This window comes from Eptatretus burgeri, chromosome 6, assembly GCF_056783735.1.
Source record: "Eptatretus burgeri isolate ZD-2024b chromosome 6, Ebu_testis_v1, whole genome shotgun sequence".
Classification (NCBI taxonomy): domain Eukaryota; kingdom Metazoa; phylum Chordata; class Myxini; order Myxiniformes; family Myxinidae; genus Eptatretus; species Eptatretus burgeri.
In genome coordinates this window covers 18,660,013-18,683,653 of record NC_140966.1, presented here as the reverse complement: position 1 = coordinate 18,683,653, position 23,641 = coordinate 18,660,013, and the positions used below count along the sequence as shown (strand labels likewise).

The 23,641-nt window shown below is 41.8% G+C and overlaps 1 protein-coding gene across 1 annotated transcript in view; it reads right to left on the bottom strand.

Moving 5' to 3' along the window:
* TMTC2 (transmembrane O-mannosyltransferase targeting cadherins 2) overlaps positions 1-23,641 on the bottom strand; it is a 237,622-nt gene that overhangs the window by 40,774 nt on the left and 173,207 nt on the right. Inside the window, exon 6 of the mRNA XM_085884190.1 lies at positions 6,598-6,712. Coding sequence (XP_085740316.1) covers positions 6,598-6,712 — 115 coding nt within the window. The remainder of the gene's footprint in view (positions 1-6,597; positions 6,713-23,641) is intronic.

Sequence of the window (23,641 nt, the reverse complement as noted above, 5' to 3'; positions counted from 1 at the left end):
ATTTTCTTGGGTACATTGAGAAATGTGATACTGGGCTGCATCAGTACATTATAGATAAGCAAAATGCTGATGCTGATGAGTTTGTGAAAATTGTCATAACTGATGGTTTCTACACAGCAATAACAACTTTCATCAGTGACACTACAGCAAGCAATGTAAATCTCCATGACTGGTGGAATTACATTGAGATGGTCAATCTCCCACTGATGTTTGCATAAACACAGCGAGAAGGACAATGTGACTTACACCTATTCTCATTTACAAACACAGTGTTATTCTTCATAAGGTACGACCATTACAACTTGTCGTGATGGGAACCAATATACTGTACATTGCTGAGATGCACCAGCTCCCAACAAAGATTGCTCGCCTCTTCCAACATTGAGACTTTGTTGTGAACTATTTATGATGGACATTCAATGTAGTTGATTCCGACGAGGCTGAGGCATGATTAAATGGCACCAGGAAATGTGGAGGTGGCATAATACGGATCACAAGAACCCCATTTGCACTAGCAAGATGGAACCTTTCATACAATATGAGCTACCAGATATCTGCTGAAACACAGGTGATGTTTGGATTTGACTAAGATCATCTTGTCCATAATGGGGAGACCTTGGGTGGAAAAAAACAGATGACAACAAAGTCGAAAATATTTGAATTTGACTAAGATCATCTTGTTGATAATGGTGAAACCTTGGGTAGACAAACAGATGTCAACACAGTCGAAGCCAATCTCTTGTTTGTCTTGCAGAGATTTCATATCTTCTTAGTCTTAGACCAATAAGATGTTCTGCAAAATGTAATCACTGAAGATTTGACGATGGACAAAATCCAATAATCTGTCTTCAATGCAGCAGATCTGGCTCAGGAGAAGTTGGACAATTTCATCAAACAAAGCCTGATTAGGGAGTGGGGAGTGCAGAAGATGAGGATGTTACTCGGAAATCCTTCCATGATCCTAATCAAAAAGAATGACGATCCAACATTCTACAACCTGGAAAGGTCAAAAAGGAAAGCAAACACAAAGATCAACAATCTGTGATGAAGATTGACTGCAACATCTTCCAGTGCCTTCTTGCTTCATTATACAGCTGGGAGAGAGAGGTTAACCTGACCAGTGTCCTTCAGCACACACTGATGCCAATCCCAATTTCACTTGCTGAGACAAACGAAGCTTTGAGGACTGGTTCAAAAAGCAATTCTTGCTGAGTGCCTAACTACTGACGTTGGGTCTCCACTGTCCAGCATCAATAAATCTCCTTATCGATGGACAAGCACCGGCAATTGTGATAGCCAAACCATCTAAATGCAAAGCATTTGGTGATTTCAAAGATGCTTTTCTCGACCAAGTGAAACTTGTGAGACTATATATCACAGGGTTGATATCATTCTTGACAGATGCAGACATGATTCCATCAAGGCATCCGTGGTTAAAAGATGGACCAAGACAACTTGACCAATTTGGCATGTTATAGAAAGTCATGACATCCCACTTATAGTACAGTCGAAATTGACATGAAAATAGGCCATCCCAGATATTTTTGATGCTAAATGCTTTATATGATTGTCCCGTATCTGCAGAAAAAAATTCTCAAACATACACACATAGGGAACCCTGTTTTTTATTACGTCAAAGTGTATCCATCCATCAGGACCATACACTATACAGAGCATTGGTACTGCCTAAGCAGTCTCCTTGGCTATTGGGTACAATCCTGGACAGGTCACCACTCCGACACAAGATACCAGCAAGCTGGCACTCATTTTGCCTACCTCGTAAGGATGACAGGCAGAATCAACCCCACCTGGTATTAATTCAACAGCCAAGGGGGATTTTAACTCAGGATTATCAGATCCCAAGGCCACCACCCTAACCATTAAGCCAACACTAGGCATGTCAAAGTGTATGACCTCTTACAAAACTGTAAATAATGTGTTTTCCTGGAACATATTTATTTTTAAAATGTAATTATTTAATGAAAAATATAAAAAAATTATCTAAATATTTCCAGGTACATTTGGAGAAATAAGTGTCGAAACTTGATTTTAATGATCAGATGGACACGTTATACACCATTTTGTTCCAAATATATACCAGTCGTATGGTTTAATTCAACAATATTTAATTTAGTGATTATTTTATGACTTACAATTCGTTTTTTTAACCTATACCCTGATCACTTATAGGCTACTAGAACTCAAGTGCACAAGAATTTGCCAGGAAGTCACAGTCGACGAGTCAGAAATGATGTAAACATGCATCAACAGATCTGTAATGTGATTCAAATTTGTCTAAAACAGTCGTTTTCTCGGTGAAATCAACAGCATGTGTTTAGTGCCCTTTAACTCTCAGACAAGTGGACTATTTGTAATAATCGTTCTCTTCTTTTTGTTGCTTAATTAACTTGTATTATCACCACTGTTTTACAGTGTGTGATCATGGATTAATTATTTGAGCCATATGGAACGTGCTCCACATGTCATTGTTTTAATGTACGATGACCCACAAGTGACCAAATGTAAGTTACAGATTGAAAAAAACCGCATAAATCTCACTCAAATTATTAAATGAACATGTTAAAATGGTGTCATTAATGTGATCACAAGGGACTTTCAATGCTGATACAGGCTTCTGGAGACCATGAAGATGAGTTCCATCTCAAGCTATCATCTTCAGACAAACATTATGAACATGATAATTGTTACAAGAAATAAACATCACTATGAAACATTGCACAAGCTCTTAATACTGACATTTCCAACAAGGAAAGGGACTCTCCTGTTTCTGCATTGACATCTGTGTCTCGCTCATATAACTATCAAACACTGTTTCATATGTGCAAATTAACTTAACATTGGTGCTGCTCAGCGTCACCCAGAACGCTGCTCTCAGATCAGTAGTGTTGAGATTATTAACAAGGATATAAAACGTACTATCCAAGAAAACCTACTAAATATATGTGAAAAGTTAACTGACACCCTGGCAGTAAATGTCAAAGCAAAGAAAATGTTTACAGGAGATATTCATGCTGTTGAGGCCAAATATCATCAAATGTGCATACAAACATTTATGTCTGGTAGAAATATTTCATATTTTATAGATGATCCAAGAAGAAATGTCTGAAACCACAAGACAGACAATGATGAGTCCATTCGGTCATCTCTGTGCATGGTTAATCAAGCCAGAACAACAAAATTGCCAATTCACGCTGTAATTTACTGTTGCGTAAACTTGGATGTTGCCTTTTCTAGTGTGATTTTATGTTTAGTCTGTCAATATTGTACTGGTTAATGGTATATTAAAACATTATTGTGGGCCTTGAGTTTGAAAAGTAGACACAACTATACACTTGATGTAATGTGTTATCATTGCTGTAAGTTTATATATGTGTATATGTAATATAATTCAGGGTATGCTACATTATAAATCAGGGTGTGCATCGATAATGTGAAACATTAATGATCCGTACATTTGACTTCAATTTACACCATTATGAGAAATTCAAAAATATGTGAAGATTTGTGTGGCACATATATGTTACAAAATGCAGTACAATTTATTTTAAGTACAACTTTCTAAATCAAGCATATATTAGGCATAATCTTGGTACAGGGACACAATAATATATTGTATGTTTGTGTTTGCCTCCAATTTAATTGATAAATGAGTGCATATAAAGTGTTTACATAAATAGAAGTTATACATGATGAAGCCCCATCGGTGGCCATTTTGAAATTCCCCCAAAAATAAAACATGTATTTCCTCATGAGTGAATTTGTGAAAATAATTTTGTGACCATTTCAACTCCGAATAAGATGTTTAAAACACAAATATGGTAATTATCGAAAATGTCGAGGTCATTGTCAATTTCTACTGTATTATTGCAGTCAACTGGACCAATTGCATGCCCTTCTGGAGAACAATTTGGATCTCATGATGTTTTTTTTCCCCAAGGACATGACAAGACTAGCTCCTGACAACAAGATTATCGTTGTTTTAGAGGGTTTCTAAGACTAAGAGGATGTCTGATGCAACAAACCCTCACATGCCAGAGACCCATTGAAAGCAGCGCACAAGGAGGCGGATACTTACCTGATCCTCCATGCTATGCACAATGATGCTAAGACCATTGATATAAGAGTGAGAGACAATGACGTGCCACTAATTGCACGTGTTGAGCAGATGTGATTCAGTGAGTTCTGGATGGAAGCTGGTACAAGTACAAAGCCCAAATTAATCTCCATACCATACGACAAGTACAATGCAAGCTTCCATCACGCTAGACAAATAGCTTCCGATGATTCTATACACTGAATGGTTGCTTCAACCTCATTCAGAGCTGGTCAGAGATCCCCGTGAGCTAGAATGATCTGGGGCTGGGCAATATTACACTCCATAACTGCAGCAGAGAAAATTTGTCATGTTATTTCGAGAATGAGCATAAATTGGAATTTATCTGCCAAGTTTACAACTTTCCAAACCACATAAAAAAGTTCAACCAGGCTTGTTGAATAGAATTCTCAAGATCCAGTAAACCAGAAGCAATTCCTCCAACAAGTGAGGCCGTGAGGTTTCATATAATGAGAGAGCACTGTCAGAGCATGGTCCAGAAACTTGCAAACTGTGTACAACCCAAGCTTCTAATGGAAACGTGAAGATGGGAGACACAAGTCCAATTTATGAAGACTGCATGGAAATACTAGCATGTCATTGCAAAACTAGTTGCAAAACAATGTGTTTCAGGTTGTGTAAAGTGAAGCTGTATTGCACCCAAGCATGCAAGTGTATGGACCATGAGAACAATGTGGCTTGCATGAATCGGACAGACTGATGACTGATAAATCGAAAGGCATGCAAGCATGTTTAAGGAACCACACCAAATTGCAAGAGGACAGTGAAAGGGTTGGGAGGAGGGAGGGGGGACATGTTCTCTGGTCAGGTTGGGGGATAGTTGGGATTGTGACTCGATTGCCAATTGATCCAAAAAGGACAGATCAATTTCTTATATTCAAAATTGACTTGTTAGTTAACAAAAGTAAAGTTATATAATATAAAAAAACTTAAAGCGAGTTAACCCTCATAACGACTTCCTCAATAAACCTCTTAAAGAAGTCCAGTCACTCAAACTTTTGAGGCTCATCATCAGCCGAGATCTTTCTTGGGCAAACCACATATCCAAATCTCACACCTTACCCAACATAATGCTGTAGAAACCAAGGCCTTCAAAATCATCGGAATCTCCTATGATGAAGCTGAGTTTCTCGGCCTATTCCTTTCACATTTCAGGCAGGTCAGTGGTCTCTCATATTTCTACTGCCTCCTCTCTGGTCTTGCATCACCCCTCTGTGCTCTGTCCCCTTCCCCCTCATGTTTATGCAGGGTGCACGAGGTTTGACAGTAACCCCCTTCTGGTGAAGCTCCTAAAATCCAGGCTCACTGCTCACCTCCACTCTTTCAATCTGTTTTTCTCTCACATGTGAAACCAACTTCCTCAGTCTGTTTAATTGCATTCTTCGCTCCAGTTATTCATGACAGCCGTTCACCACCACCTTAGGTCATTCCCCCATCCATACCAATGATCCTTTTACCATCATTAACCCTCCTGAATCACACTTCTTTCCATGATGCCAGGTTATCAGGGTCCCCCCCCCCCCTGCACCATCACCATTCTCTTCAAGTTTTTTTGCTCTTTTTCTGCTTATTCTTCAGTTTTCCCTTCCATGTGTATGACTGAGAGTTTGCGCCTGGACACAGCTTGTTCACACTGTGTCCTCCTACCCCTCCCAATGCTGTCATTCTTCCCCATGTCCTTCTTCCTCCAGGTCTATATTTTGTCCTTTACCCTGCTGATGGTGAGCCACCACCACCCCCTTTTGATTTCCACTGTTCTTTTAGTTATATTATATCATGGTCTTTTCTGTGTTCAAGTTCCTTCACGATCCTCGACTCAAAAAAAAAATTAAACTGATGGTATATCATTGTATTTTGGTCGAATTGACGTAAAAACATCGTCTACTGGTTTGCACCAAAAAATGACACTGGGTCATATAATTTCTTGAAACTCCACCTGTCCAAAACCCTTATCCTGAACCCTGACTTCACTTCTCCCAAAAGACATCCAAGCAGTTCCTTGCGTGAGACTGAATCACCGATAATTAATCTTTGAAAAGGATCCATGTTCGAAGTTAAAGTTTTTTGCATCAATACAAACTCTCTTTTGAAAATGAGGAAAGGGTTCCAGCAATTCAAGTGAGATGAACTTATTGAAACTTCATTGTTGAATTTTATAGCATGAGTGAATGAAAAATAATGACAATTACAATTCTCAATGTGCAGGCTGTATTTGTTAACATTTTAATTAATTTCAACAAATATTTGCATTTGGAATGATTGAATAATTAGATTATTGTTTGCCAATCAATGACCATTTAAGTAAACTTGCCTCGATAGATATGAGTTAGTGGAAAAATGGTGTGATCACCAAATAGAACAACACATTTTCCAGTTTGCAAAAGTGTAGAGACATGAAATAAATTGAGGATGAAATATAATTATGGTATTTATTTATGGATCCCATTAAAAAAAAAACTTACAGGTTGTAAAGCATGTCAGCCATGTTTCCACGAAAGTAGAGGGCATTGCGATATGCCACCTCTGCCTCACGAACCTTTCCCTGGCCTTTCAGCACATTTCCCAGATTACCCCAAGCTGTGCAGGGTAAAAAGACACAGGGTTATTCAGTTTATGGGGTCCATTACTTCACATATTAATTTCCACTATGATATAATGAAATAATAACATCCACAAACAAATTGCCAACGTGAGTGCGTGCGTGTTTGTGTGCGTGTGTACTCACTCTCCACCATAAAAATCCGAACACATGGAGTTGACTGAAATTGTTAAAGGATTGTTCCAGCCTTCATTCCAAGTGCCTTATTGGCACGAGTGATTTGCAAAACACCTTATTCCCATATACTTCCCATATAATGTAATTGCCTCATGCAATAATATTTCAGTACATGCAACTCATGCATCCTTGGGTTTTTAGAGGTCACCCAAGGCATTATGAACAAATTTGAAAGTCTTTAGATGATATCAGCATATGGATCAACCAAAAAACTGATTGCATTACTTAACAATGCAGTATCTGTCAGAAAATAAGAAGAATTACTGGATAATCGTTGGGCACCTTCAAGCAGGGTCTTCCATTATATGTGTTGCAAGGCTCTTTAAGGTGAGGAGAGGAACTGTTTATAATCTCAAAAGACATCATCAAGCCACTGGATCAACAAGAGATTTGCAAAGAAGTGGACGTCCAAAGATAACGACTCTCACTCAGAACCAATACACTTGCATGACCCATTTACCTAATCACTTTCAAATTGCCCACAGTACTGCAAAAACACTCCCTGGACCTTGCAGGATAAGTGTCAACACCATCCTGTTTAGCATCCAAGACTTGCACCATGACACATCCAAGCACACTCACAGTTGTCAAATCAGCCCATCCGATGAACACGGATACAATGCGCAAGTGTTATGTCCATTGCCAAATCCAAATTTCTCCTTGAAAGGCAGGTTGGCTGTGCACGGACCGACAAAAGACTCAATGAGCAATATGTCCCAGTTTGTATCCAGGAAGCCTCAAATTTTTGACATGGAAGTGTCACGATGTGGGTGGTATTACTGAAATCTTTGGCACAAACTTGATCTGCATCCATGGCAATCTGATGTCAGATTGATGCATTAATGAGATATTACAGCAACATATGTTGCCTACCCTTCAACAACATAGTCCAGGATTCATCTTTATGCATGATAATGCTCCTGCTCACACAGTCATTTGAACAAGTAGCATTCCTGTCAATATCAATGTCAAAGTTTTATATTATGGAATTCTTTCATTTGGATAGACCCTACAAAACTGCCTTTGTGTAGAAATTTGTGTAGAAAACTGCCGACTTAATCAAAAAAAAAGTCTCTAAAATTAGCCTACGTGTCTTTAAACCTTGTTCTTCAGGCAACTTGAAAATATAAACGGTCACATTGGTAAAATTATGAGAGCTCTTTAAAAAGTTGCAAATCATTCTGGACCACAATGTATCTGCATATGTACAGTATGTATATATATATATATATATATATATATATATATATATATATATATATATATATATATATATATTTTTTTTTTTTTTTTTTAAAGCTCTTTCTTACAACTGACTGACTGACTAACTGATATTAAAGATCAGTACCTTCTGGGTGAAGTAGAAAGTTGAAAGTTTGTGTGCCTATGGACATCAATGCCAGGACACCGGAAAAAAAATCACAAAATCATCGGCCAACAACCATCAATGAAAACATCAATAAATGAAGAAAAAAATGAAAAAAAAAACACAGGTGAGTGACCTCAGACAATGGGGAAAGCATGGTAATTTTGTGTGCCGACAGACATTGAAGAAGATACATGACGAAAAAAATCACAGAACCGTCGGAAAGCATCTGTAAATGAAAAAACAAGCAGTCATAGACTAGTACTTATGAAATCGTCAACTTGACCTCTGACCTTGTCTAATAAAAGCTGTCTCTAGAGAAGGTAGCGACGCAAACCAGAAGTTTCTACGATGATTCTGTACCAAACCTCTCATAAAGCATCCGATTTTAATCAGAATTTCAAAAACCGAGTGTTAAGCATACTTAGCTGTTACCAAAATTGAAGAAAGGATTGAAATTGACTTTAAAACGAGCGCGTGATGCCGTGTGTTACAATCTCCCTCATTAGCATAATCTTCAGTTAAGCCTCAGACACGACACCCGACATAAATCTCATAAAACATCCGATTTTTACCAGAATTTCGACAACTGAGTGTTAAGCATACTTAACCGGTACCAAAAGTGAAAACAGAATTGCGATCCGAGTTAAAATGAACTCGTAACGTCGACCGAAGCAAAAATCTCCATTTCTCCATGCAATTATTTAATATTATTTTATCAAAGTCACAAAACCGTAATATTCGGCCATCCACCAACAATCTTTACATAATCCGATGGCTTAGCAAGTCAGGCATGCGATGATAACCTTTATTGGGATAAAAAATGACTTTTAAACACCATCTTTATCGAAAACACCATCAGCGCACACACGTAAAACCTTTACGTGACTCAACGCTGCCTATGCTCGAGCGCGATGCACCATGTGACAAGCCATGACGCGGCGAGTGAAATATTTTTATACAATCTTAAAACGTCTCCAAAACATCCGATTTTTACCAGAATTTCGACAACTGAGTGTTAAGCGTCCTAAGCGATCGCAAAAACCGAAGACAAAATTAAAATCGAAGTTAAAACGAACTCGTAACATCGACCGAAGCAAAATACTCCATTTATCCACATTAATTTACGGAATTATGTTTGACCTCACTGTGACCTTGACCTTTGACCGATTTTGACCAAAATCTAATCAGCGCTAGCCATCACCCTCCTGAATCAAGTGGTGTGATTTGACATTGGTCGCTTCTTCTGTTCTCGAGTTATCGTGCCTACAAACAAACACGCAAACACACAAACACACACACACACACACACACACACAAACAAGCAGTCATAGACTGGTACTTACGAAATTGTCAACTTGACCTCTGACCTTGTCTAATAAAAGCTGTCTCTCGAGAAGGTAGCGACGCAAACCAGAAGTTTCTATGATGATTCTGTACCAAACCATCAAAAATCGAATGTTTGACCTCACTGTGACCTTGACCTTTGACCGATTTTGACCAAAATCTAATCAGCGCTAGCCATCACCCTCTTGAATCACGTGGTGTAACTTGAGATTGGAAGCTTCTTCCGTTCTCGAGTTATAACATTTTTTGGATGTTTGACCTCACTGTGACCTTGACCTTTGACCGATTTTGACCAAAATCAAATCGGCGCTAGCCATCACCCTCCTGAATCACGTGGTGCAATTTGACATTGGTAGCTTCTTCTGTTCTCGAGTTATCGTGCCTACAAACAAACAAACAAACACACAAACAGAGCACGGAAGTCATCAATATACTTACGAAATCATAAATATATGAAAAATCAAATGAAAGTGAGAGACCCGAGACAATGGGAAAACATGGCTCGCATTCTTACACAATGTGTAAGCCACGCCGCAAGGAATATATACGTAAAGTTTTTTTTTCTAATCACTGACTCACTCACACACTTGCTGATATTAAAAATCAGTACCTTCCAGGTGACGTAGAAGGCTGAAATTTTGCATGCTGTTGGGCATCGAAGCCAGTACACCAAAAAAAAAATAAAAATCACAGAATCGTCAGATGACATCCATAAATGAAAATATTAAAAAATGAAAAAAATGCAGGTTAGCAACCTGAAACAATGATCGTGCGCCGACGGACATGGAAGCCCTTCCACCAGGAAAAACAAAAAAAATCACAGAACCGTCCGAAAGTATCCGTAATTGAAAAAAAACAGAAAATATAAATAAATGAATAAATGAAAAATCAAATGCAGGTGAGCGACCAGAGACAACAGGGAAGCACGGTTCGTATGCTTACACAATGTGTAAGCACACCCCACCAGTAATATATACATAAAGCTCTTTCTAATCACTGACTCACTCACACACTTGCCGATATTAAAGATCGGGACCTTCCAGGTGACGTAGAAAGCTGAAATTTTGCACGCTAATGGACATCGAAGCCAGTACACCGAAAAAACAAACAAACAAAAAAAAATCACAGAATCATTAGACAACATCCATAAATGAAAATATCAATAAATGAAAAAAAAATGCAGCTTAGCGATCCGAGGCAATGATTGTGTGCCGACAGACATGGAAGCCGTTACACCAAGAAAAATCACAGAACCGTCGGAAGGTATCCATCATTGAAAAAATAAATGAAAAAATAAAATGTAGGTGAGCGACCCAAGACAATAAGGAAGCACGGTTCGTATGCTTACACAATGTGTAAGCACATCACCCTGCTGGTGTATACATATATATATATATATATATATATATATATATATATATATATATATATGTACTAGGAAGTACAACCCGTCGCTTTGCTAACATGGGGTATTAAGGAGGGAGGGAGAAAGAGGAAGAGAGGAGAGAGGGAGGGGAAAGAGATGAGGCAGGAGGGAGGGGAAGCTAGGAAGGGGAAGAGCGAGTAAGGGGAGGGGGAGTGAGGAGAGCTCTGCCTCACCAAACGCTGCAATACTGCGGGAGGGAGGGATGCGAGGGGGGGTGGGAGAGAGAGAGAGAAAGGTATGATTTTTTTAAAAGAAGAGAGAAAGGTGAGAGGTGGAGGTGGGGTGAGTAAAGGGAATGATATGTTGTGCTTCATGACCGAACACAAAAACTAACTCATGTCAGAACAGCTGCACACACAAAGACACAACAGAGTTTGTAATGTAATCTGCTGGCACGTCTGCAAAAACTTTGATATCCCATTTACATAAAATTTGTGGGAACATGAAGCAAAAGCAATCGCTGAAGACATGGAAGTACCTACCACTCACGTATGAACTAATGATCCCATCAAGCATGAACATCGAAAACAAAGCGCTGCAACCAGATATCATACTTTGGTATTAAAAAACAAGCTCAAATGAGCTAAGATCCTCGTCCTCTTAATGATGACATCATAAAAACGAATATGACATCATTGTGATGTATTAGAGGCTTGTGATAAATTATCTGTGCTAATGCACGGCTTGATTCCCACAAACAAAATTCAAACGGCTTGCCTAGTTTCGGAGATAATGGTATAGGCGATTTCCATTAGCGGTGATATTATGACATCAACTATTTTTCTAGTAAGAATTTCCAAAATCGGAGATGGTTACTGCCTGCGCGTGGGCTGTCTGCATATATATGGCAAGTTTCACGAAGATCCAATGAAAACTCTGGGTTGTGAAACAAAAAAATGTCAAAAAATAGGAATGACGTCATAAAAATTGATATAACATCATAGTGATGTATTATATGTGCCGTAATTCATCTCTGCTAATGCCCTGTTCGATTCCCACAAAGAGAATTCAAAAAGCTTGCCTGGTTTCAGAGATAATTTTTTATGCGATTTCCATTAGCGGAGATATTTTGACGTCATAACTTTTTTCTCGGAGGAATTTTCAAAATCGGAGATCGTTACTGTCTGCGCGGGGTATTTTTACATATATATGCCAAGTTTCAGGAAGTTTCGATGAAAACTGTAGGCTGTGAAACAAACAAGTCCACAAGAAGAAAATGAAGAACAACACCGTGAGTAAGACAGATCCTCCACGAGGATCTATAAAGAAGAGAAGAAGGCATTGCTTATTGAGGTGTTAATAGCAGTGATTTTGGACTCAACGATGCAGAAATCAAGAAAATGACCAAACACCAAGACCTCAAGAATGAAGTGAGAAGATCCTGGAAGCTGAAGAATGCCAAAGTTGTTCCAGTGAGAGCTAGCTGGGCCTACAAGAATGATGACAAAGAACCTCACAGATATTAAACATAGGGGAAGTACCCCTGGGCGCTATATTTATATATAAATATATATGTGTATATGTGTATGTATATACGTCTTTCAGCCTCAGTGTATACATGTGTAAATACATATATGTATATATATATATATATATACATATATATATATTTATATATATATATATATATATATAAATTTCATGTATGAATGTATATATGTATATATATATATATATATATATATATATATATATATATATATATATATATATATATATATATATATATATATATATATATATATATACACACACACACACACACACACACACACACACACACACACATATTATGAGGTGAGTCAAAAAATATCCGCAATAATATATTAAAAACTGTCTTGGGTTGACTCGATTGCTTATTGTACTTGCAGGTACAAGCACAAACTGTCTGCGCCATCGTGAAGCAGTTTCAACCTTGAGCATTCAGTAGTTGTGTTTTTGTAAGGGAGTTAACATGACTGCTCCACTCTCTGTTTGCACCAAAGAAGAGCAGCATGCAGTGATACGATTTTTGTGGGTTGAAGGTGTACCAAGGGCAGAAATGCATGGGAATATGGGACAATATGGGAACAATGTTGTACCGCAGCGGAGTGTATATGATTGGATTACCATGTTCAAAAACGATCACATAAGTGTCACTGATGATGAACGATCTGGACGTCCATCCATGTCCACAACAGAAGAAAATATTGAACGAGTCTGCACCATGATTCTGGATAACCGATGATCGACTATTGACGAAGTGGCACAACATCTGAACATCAGTCATGCTTCTGCACATGAAACCATCAACAACCGACTTGGCTTTCATGAAGTTTCTGCAAGATGGGTTCCAAAACAACTCACAGAAGAACACAAGTGCAACCATGTGACAATCTGCCAAAGCCTTTTGACTGCTTTCATCATGAAGGGAATGCTTTTTTGAGACGCATTGTCACTGCAGACGAGATGTGGATTCGCCATTATGAGCCACAGAGCAAACGCCAGAGCATGGAGTGGAAAAAAATGTGACATCACCAGTCAAAAAGAAGTTCAAAAGTCAACCAACGGCCGGAAAAGTGATGTTCACACTTTTCTGGGATTCACAAGGCCCAATTTTAGAGTACTCTCAAGAGGAGGACACAATGGTAAGCAGTGTCTATAATTGTGAAATGCTCCGGGACCAGTTGAAATCAGCTATTTGATGGAAATGCCGAGGGCTACTGTCAAAAGGTGTTGCATTGTTGCATGACAATGCCCGTCCACATATTGTAGAAACTCTCCGGCAATTGAACTTTGACGTGTTGGAGCATCCTCCGTTCAGTCCTGACCTGGCCCCTTTGGACTTTCACCTGTTTGGTCTACTCAAAGACACTTTTAGAGGCCGCCACTTTGTTAGTGACCAACAAGTGAAAGAAGTGGTGCATGTGTGGCTTGTCACTCAGCCAAAAACATTTTTTTTCTGATGGCATAAAGAAGCTTGTGAACCAATGGACTACATGTGTTTAAAAGGAGGGGGACTACGTGTGAAAATGATGCTCTTGTACATGCTTAATTGTCGTTATCTCATTTAAATAATATATTGCGCAGACTTTTTGACTCACCCTCGTATATATTATATCTACAGTATATGTATAAATTGCCTCTCTTGAAAATTAGGGTCATCATCAAAAAAAATCTGTTTCCTGAATCAAAACGAATACATAAATAAATAAAACCATTAAAACACGAAACCCTCACCGACAGATTCTGCATAGGAGCTAAAAAGTCAGCACTGTCGCTGTAGCTGTTGATGTCTCTGTCCCACTGCCTCGCACTCCCGCAGCACCACAAGCCGTGCTGGTAGCAAAATAATTACTCTCCACTACTGGACAGCCACACCATCAGTGCTGGGCAAACCAAACAAGGCAGTCTGCCAAGTCTAATCGCCATTGAGACAGCAGTGACAGAAAATCAGATGGTAATAGGAGCCAAAGGTTGTTTTTTTTTTTTTTTGCAGTTGGCCTTTTCACCTCTGACCTGCTGTCTGTCTCAAAACATTTTTAACAAATGGCATTTTCTGTCACACAAAATGGTGCACGGTTAATATATTACGCTAGAATCGATAGTTCAGAAAGAATTCAAGAAACTATCTGCACAAGAACTAAGTAATGACAGCTTTATGCCAGCAAGATGTCTCAATGCGGCAGTAATCATCTATTATCAGTTGGATTTTTTTGGTGGACAAAGTTACGGCTTACGGAAGATCGAGTACAAATAAAAACACCTTGTAAATACTTAAGTTTATGTGAACGTTTACTCTACATGTGAGGGTGCTTAGACATCCTTACCTTCTAAAATAATTATTCAACGGATTTCAAAGTTTCTGAGATGGAAAGTAAACAAAACAAAACGTTTCTTTCAATATCGACTCTCTTAAGTCTATGACTCCATCACACTCCAACCACATTACTATCCCCAGAGAAGTTAAAGAAGCATTTTACTTTCAACAATGTATGTTCACTTGGAGGCCTTTTATTCGGCAATGGCAACATGAACAGGCTGGGTGGCCAGGCTTTCTGTCAGCAGGAGCCTGAAGACCTACACTGGGATTTAAAAGCAAAGCCCTTGGGTGTGCAGGAAAACTCTAGAGTCTAGACCCTTGTTTGTCCATTGCTGAGTACAAGCAGCTCTTTGCATTCTCGAGCCACATAAATGCCCTGGTTAACCTGACAAAGACCCCAGCCAGCCTGATGCTTCGACCATCTGATTATTTTGGAGAGGGAGTATTCTGATCTCCAAGGCTTAAACTTCTCAACACTGAATAATCCGTTGGTTAGTTATTCTGGCAAAGTTTCTACCCATAAAAAACACCTTTTAAAAACTTTTGTTTGTGTGTGATACGTGTAAATTATTTTACTTTGAGCTTCTCGTGCAGTCTCATCTTCAGTTGGAGAAAGAATGTTTGAACTTTTCTCACAATGTGCTTGGCAGTTCTAAGCCGATAAGGAAATGATGTGCTGAAGCAGGGGAGATTATAAATTTGTAAAAGAAAAGCTGCATCAACATTGCAAAGAGCAGGTGCAGATGATCAGATTCAGGTAAACCAAGATTCCCTTACAGCCTAGGTAAAAAAAATTTTAGCAAATTTATTTCAATTTTCAGAAATGTAAGGAATCGGGCATGGGGAAGAATAATATAATGGGTCTACATCATTGAAGGGGCAGTCTTGAAGTGTTTGAGAAGGATCTGTGCCGGGTGGCTGTCGAATCCAGGGCATTGAGCAGCCAGTCCAATGCCAGGCAGCAAGAGGAAAATATTTAAAGTTGTATTTCCAGGGGCATACATTGTCAATCAAAAGAAAGTGGTGTAAACATTTTTTTCAGGAATTTAGTAATCTGGCTTCACATCTGGCTAAAAGTGTTCAGTTATGGTCACCGTATCTGAGAAGACATATTTGGGATTGCAGGAGTTCGGCGTATAACTACCAGATTGATTTCAAGGATAGGTAAACAAAGGTAAGTGGAGTGAATGAGTGAGACTGAACATTTTGCTAAAAGTAGGAGATGATGGCAGGGGGCATATGATTGAAATGTTTGAGATAGTTAAGTTTATTAGAATGCAGAGTGAGTGACATGACAAGGGGGCATAACTTGTATTTCACACAGAGATGTGTCAGGTATAAAATGGTCTTCCTGGGAAATTGGGAGGACCAGAGACACTGGAGAGATTTGAAATAGGTGTGCACCTCGGAAAGCTCCTGGGCCAGAGTGAGTTCAATCCGCAGCACGAAGTACGGTGAATGCTTCCATCTGGCTTGTACCGCTCTCGGTAAACTATCAGATTACACACATCCATCGACCTGCGGCTGCAGCTTTTGGCGGAATTCAAGCTCGGATCCAAACGATGACGCACCTATTTTTGTTGTATTTTTATTACCTCTGCCACCGAAGGTGGACGGAGGTTATGTTTTCACCCCTGTCTGTCTGTCTGTCTGTGTCTGTTGGTTTGTCTGTGAGCAGCATATCTCAAAAAGTTGTGGATGGTTTGGACGAAATTTGGTGGACAGGTTGGGTGTATGACAAGGATGAATTGATTAGATGTTGGTGAAGATCCAGATCGAGATCCGGACACGATAATTTTTTTTTTTAAAGTGATTCTTAACTGTTGAGAGATGATACCGGGCGTAGTGGCGTGCCCCTGTAATCCGGCTACTCGGAGGCTTGGGTTGGAGGATCGCTTGAGGACGGGAGCTCTGCGCTGGGCCGTGCTATGAGAGGGTGCACAGCAGCCTGGAATCGTGGCGAAACCCAATCCTTATCCCTGTGTCGTAAGAGGCGACCAGGGTTGCGTCAGGAAGGGCACCCGGCGTAAAACCTGTGCCAAATCAGTATGCGGATCATAACGGATGATCCGCTGTGGCGACCCCTAACGGGAGCAGCCGAAAGACGAACAACAACAACTGTTGAGAGATGGGGCCAAATACAATATATTGCACAATATTTCAAAAAGTTGTGCACGACTTAGGACAAAACGAGATGGATGAATTGGTTAGGTGACAAGAACAAGCCAATTCGATTTTGATTCAGGTCTGGATCCAGATCCGGCCTATCAATGTGATACAAAACGTAAACTATTCATCCTGGCAGATGTATTGCGCTCTCGAGGGATGTTCTCGTTATTTTTTTATTATTATTATTATTATTATTATTATTGTATTACAACTTCCCAATGCATTACCACCACATTCATCACTTCCACCACATACACCACCACCACCGACACAAAACCAATGACCTCAACCTCAAAAACACACACATAACCTTCATATCGTCCAATACAACATATATGGCCTCATCAGCAAGGTCAGGCAACTTAAAAACTTCACTCTCACTAACAACATTCACAGAGCCGTGATAAAAGAAACAAAATCAAACCAGAAAAACAAAACACTGACCATCACCATCCATCCATCCATCCTTTGGGACCATACTCTGTACAGAGCGTTTGTGCTGCAGAAGCAGTCTCCTGGGCTATTGGGTACAATCTTGGACGGGTCGCCACTCCGACACAGGATATCGAATGGCTCAATCATCCCAACAAGCTGGTACTCATTTTGCTGACCGTGGAAGGATGACAGGCTGGGTCAACCCCACCTGGTATTAATTCAACAGCCAAGTGGGATTTTAACTCAGGACGCTGGAATCCCAAGCCCGCCACCCGAACCATTAAGCCAACATGAGGCAAAGTTAACTCTCCTGGGTTCGAATCTGGTCCAACCACAAACTGTCATCCTGGTGTCCCACAGGCAGGGTGATTAAACTTTACATTAATATGCACAGATAGACGGGATGTCAGAGGTGGGGGCCTTATTACATACCTACAAAAGTCAATTAGATGCACAGATACTGTATCACTCAATACACAAAATCACTTCTACCACCAAACAACACACTCGAACTTGAAGCTTTGAAATAAAAAAAACTAGTAACAAAGATCACACGAACATCATAAACATTTCCATACCACCAGACACATCGCCCGTTGTACCAACCAAAGACTCACCGTAACTGCAGAACCCTCTGCTCCTTCGCAGACACCATCATCAGAAGTGCACTTCAACGCCAAAGACATGGCCTAGTACACCCTTCACCAACACAACACCAGAGACCAAACCAAAGCATTGCCACACAACTAAATTTGCTATTCACACTCAACAATATAGAACAACATGCACAGACACCACTTCAAGCTGGTTACAATAACTCATCAAACATAACATTCTGGTTTCCATCAATTTCCACCATAACCACATGAAGAACAGTTCAACAACTCCCTTAAGATCACAAACCTATTATCAATACCATAAACATAGCAATAGACCTCAACGCAAACAAAAACAATATTTACCAATTACAAAAAAATCAATATGGGACATATTAAATATATAATATGAACAAGAATTCCAACAACCCAAAATTAACAACGTCACCAACATTGACATCCACATCAAATAGTTCAATATGATCATCACAACTGCAGCTACCAAATACATTCCAAAGGGCAATATCAAAAAAAATATGCTAACTACATGCCAGAAATTGCACACGTCATTCAGCAATGAGACAACCTAAAACACAACACACCAACACCCAAAGCACCAGACAGAGTAGAAAGGATTCAAACACTAAACAAAGAAATCAACGAGAATGGCACTTGGTAGAGCGCATACCTCCACCCAGCTGAACAGTTTACGTTTGGTATCCGACTGATAGGCCAGATCTGGATGCGGACCTGAACGAAAATTGAATCAGCTTGTTCGTGTCACCGATCCAACCCATCGACCAAGTTTTGTCATAACTCGTCCACAACATTTTGATATCATGCGATATATCGTGCTTGGCCCGTCCTCTCAATGGTGACGAATCACTTAAAACATTTTTGGATCCGGATCCAGATCTTCACCAATATCTAATCAATTAGTTATTGTCACACACCCAACCTGTCCACTAAATTTCGTCCGAATCTGTTCACAATTTTTTGAGATAGACTGCTCACAGACAAATACATAAATAGACAGGGGTGAAAACATAACCTCCGTCCACCTTCGGTGGCTGTCAGGTCAGGTTCGATCTGTGACCTGCTACAGGTACCATGTAAACCTGTACTAACCTGTTCCATGGTCGGGTTGTCGGCGACTAAACCGTCTCCCCCACCAGGTTTTCTGGTGAGGAGGGTGTTTGGATATGGACACCCAGCAGGATTAAAACCAAAACCTGTCAAAGGGCGGAGGAGCTCCTTGTGAGCCAACGGCCATCCATATCTAGTGCCCAACTGTGTCTGCGGACGTCCTCCTGCAGTTGGGCTACTTCTTATTAGGAGGTTGGTGGCAGGATTTGCACTCCGGCCACCGTAAAACCCTTCATTCCGCAAAACGCAAAAACGCAAAAAAATCTGAAAACCCACTCCGTGGGAGTACCTCCTGTGCAGCTTCCCTTCGCAGGGCAGCTCACCGGATGACGGGATTGGGGCAAAGCCTTCGGGACCCCCAATCTTTGATAGGAGGGAAACCACGGGGTAACATCCCTGGGTCAGATTGCGGGAGAGTGTGTCGGAGTGGTGCTGAGGTGTCGTCCACCAGACGGCGGTCTCCTTGGGTTAACCTGAGGCGGTCCCTTCAGGTGGGTGCCTGGAATGTCCTATCCCTAAGAGAGGATGATCACCTGTCTCTGTTATCATCTGAGCTCAAGCGTTTGGACATCGGGATTGCAGCTCTCTCTGAGGTTCGGAGACCGGATTGCGGCGAGATAATGGTGGGTGGTTACACCTACTATTGGTCCGGTCGCTCTGATGGTTACCATACCCAAGGAGTTGCTGTAGCTGTGTCCAATAAGCTGACCCCAGTGATAATTGAGGTAACACCGGTCAACGAGCGTATTATGAGATTAAGGATTCGTCACTCCTTAGGTGTCATTTCCCTGGTCTCTGTTTATGCTCCGACTGAGGCGAGTGATCTCACCGTGAAGGATCCATTCTACGCCACACTCGAGTCTGTGGTTGATCAGTGCCCCAGACGAGATATACTTCTAGTCTTGGGGGATTTCAATGCATCGACTGGAACTGATAGGGACGGTTATGAGGTGTGTGTTGGTCCCCATGGGTCAGGAACTATGAACCAGAATAGCACTAAGTTCCTTGACTTTGCAAGAAGTCATGGACTTAGGGTGGCTGGTTCATGGTTTCAGTGCCCACAAGCTCATCGCTGGACTTGGTATTCCAACGCTGGCGGTGCAGCAAAGGAGATTGACCATGTCCTCATTGACGGTCGTTGGAGGATGATCCAGAACTGCAGGGTCTACCGGAGTGCTCAGTTCCTCAATACTGACCACAGGCTTGTTGTAGCAACTCTAAAGCTGCACCTTAAATCCTGGAGAATGGTACCATCCCAGCCTAGGCTGGATGTTGCCAAGCTCAGGGATGAGAGAGTAGCTGAGGAGTTTGCGAACAGGCTGAGTGGACACTTGGGGGGTCTGGGTGCTTTGGGGGGTCCTGAAGAGTTGTGGAGCGCCTTCAAGACCAACGTCCTTGATGTTGCCGGTGGATGCCTTGGAGCTCACCGCAGGGCAAAGAAGAATTTTGTCTCTCAAGGGACACTGGATACCATTGACCAGAGTCGCAGGGCCAGGCTGAATGGCAGAGCTGAGCTGTTCAGGGAGCTGAGGCGTAAAACTGTACGTGCACTGAGGGTGGACAAGGAGGCCTATGTGCGAGGAATCTGTGAGGGGGTAGAGCATCACCTGTGGACAGGTGATTCTCGTCCCACTTACAGGGGAATTCGCGCATTACGTTCATCCATGCCCATCCCTCGGAGCACTACAGTTCGAGCAGAGAGTGGTAGGCTCTTGACAGAGGAGTCTGAAGTGAAGGCCCGCTGGGCCAGTTACTTTGAGCGGTTGTACCAGGCTGATCCCCCAACTGTCGAGTTGGACGTCAAGGGTGTTACAATCCCTGTTGCTGATCCTCGAATCAACTGTGGTCCACCTACGCTTGTGGAAACACGGGCTGCGGTGAACCAGTTGAAACGGGGCAAAGCTCCAGGGATCTGTGGCATCCATGCCGAACTTCTCAAGGCTGGTGGAAATGCTGCACTCGTGTCGTTGCATGCAGTTTTGTGCTCTGCCTGGAACACAGGCATCATCCCAACTGACTGGAAGAGGGGCCTTGTTGTCCCTCTCTGGAAAGGTAAGGGTGATCGCCAAGACTGCAACAACTACCGAGGGGTGACGCTGCTCTCAGTGCCGGGCAAGGTCTTTGCTCGGATAATTCTTGATAGGGTTCGCCACCATCTGCTTGAGCACCAGCGTCCAGAGCAGTCAGGCTTTACACCAAAGAGGTCAACGATTGACCGTATCCTTGCACTTCGTGTCCTCACCGAACGCAGACGAGAGTTTCGGCAGGTGCTGCTTGCAGCCTATGTTGATCTCTGTAAAGCGTTCGATTCAGTGAATCGGGATGTCCTCTGGAGGATTCTTGGTCTTCGTGGGGTGCCACCAAAACTGATCGATCTGATGTCTGAACTCTACTCTGGTACTGAGAGTGCTGTGAAGTGTGGTGGTACCATCTCTGACTTATTTCCAGTTGTTACTGGAGTTCGTCAGGGATGTGTACTTGCCCCCACACTTTTCAGCACTTGTATGGACTGGATTCTAGGGAGGATGTCGGAGAGATCAAGTTGCGGTGCGTCATTTGGGAATGTCAAGATCTCGGACCTTGACTTTGCAAATGATGCAGTCATCTTTGTGGAGACTTTAGACATCCTCTTGGGGGCCCTCGAGGTGCTGAATGAGGAGTCGGAGCCATTGGGATTAAGGGTTTCTTGGGTCAAAACTAAGATCCAGGCTTTCGGTGACATCTTGGATGCTGCTGTCCTGTCTGTGTCTGTTTGTGGTGAGGATGTTGAGGTCGTGGAGAGATTCACTTACCTTGGCAGTGATATTCATGTCTCTGCTGGCTGCGAGTCAGAGGTCAATAGACGTCTGGGTCGGGCCTGGGGAGTCATGGATTCACTGGATCATGGGGTGTGGCGCTGCCGGTACCTGTGCGGGAGGACGAAAGTCCGAGTCTTCAGGTCCTTGGTACTTCCAGTCTTGCTCTATGGGCGCGAGACTTGGACTCTGACCAAGGATCTGAGACGGAGACTTAATTCCTTTGGTACCAGGTCTCTTCGGAGAATCCTTGGCTATCGCTGGTCGGATTTTGTGTCCAATGAGCGGTTGCTGAGAGAAACTCGGATGAGATTTGTTACCTGCATAGTCTGTGAGCGTCAGTTGCGGCTGTATGGACATGTGGCTCGTTTTCCTGACTCTGATCCTGCTCACCAGATTCTCTCAGCGAGGGAGTCTCATGAGTGGAGGAGGCCAGTGGGTCGACCACATGCCTCATGGTTGCAACAGGTTGACCATCATCTCAAGGAGATGGGGATGGGCCTGGCATCTGCCTGGGGGATGGCCAGACGGAGGCCCCTGGAGTACCGGCGGAAAGTGGACGCAGCGACGTGCTGTTCTGGCACATGCTCCCATACCTGACCTGACCTGACCTTCGGTGGCAGAAGCAACCAAATATTCGTGAAAAAACCCACAAAATCGGCACTCCTTTCTATATAAACTCTACCACTCAGCCAATACCAACCACTTGTACAAAGTCATAAACAGCATCACCAACCTCAACAGTCATAACACCCTCACATGCAGTCGTAACTACCGCAGACAACATACCATCAGAGAAACAACAAGCTAATATGCTCATAGACCACAATGCAAACACATGTCATGTTGGACCCAGAAAAGACGAAAGAACAACATGTCCAGTTTACATTTGAAACACCTTGGACCACATGGCATATCAGCCCTCACAAACATAAGCAATTTCTCTGACCAACACTCAATAATTCTCCAAATTGGGTAACTAATGGGCAAAGTTAGGCAAAGTCCTTCCTTGGCAAACCTGAGCTCCTGACCACATACAAAGCTTTCATCCGCAGCCTGATGAAGTACTACTCTCCTCTCTGGGCTGGTGCTCCTGCCTCACACCTTTCTCGGCTTCACGCTGTGGAAACCAAGGCATTTAAAATCATTGGTATCTCCTGTGATGAGGCTGAGTCTTTGGGTCTCTCACTCTCTCACTGCAGGCAGGTCGGTGGTCTTTCTGTCTTCCACCATCCCCTCTCCGGCCTTACCCCCCCTCCCCCCAAGCACTGTCCGCTATCTTTCCCACCAATATTTCTTCAGGGTGCTCAAGATTCATCAAAAACCCCCTTTTGGTGAAACTGCCAAAATCAAGAATCACTGCTCATCTTCAATCATTTATCCCTCTTTTTCCCCACCTTTGGAACAAACTCCCACACACTCTTCAATCCCACTCTTCCCTCCAGGTCTTCAAAACATCTGTTCACCACCATCTCATATCTTCCCCCATCCAAAACCATGATCTTTTCTTCCCCTATTAATCCACCCCAAACCCACCTCCTTCAAATTCCCTGCTTTCCTTCATGAAAGTCCCTCTAGTAGCCATCCTGTTTTACACAGTGTTCCCCGCCCCATCCCTCTCCCTTCCACACATCTCCTCATATGTCTA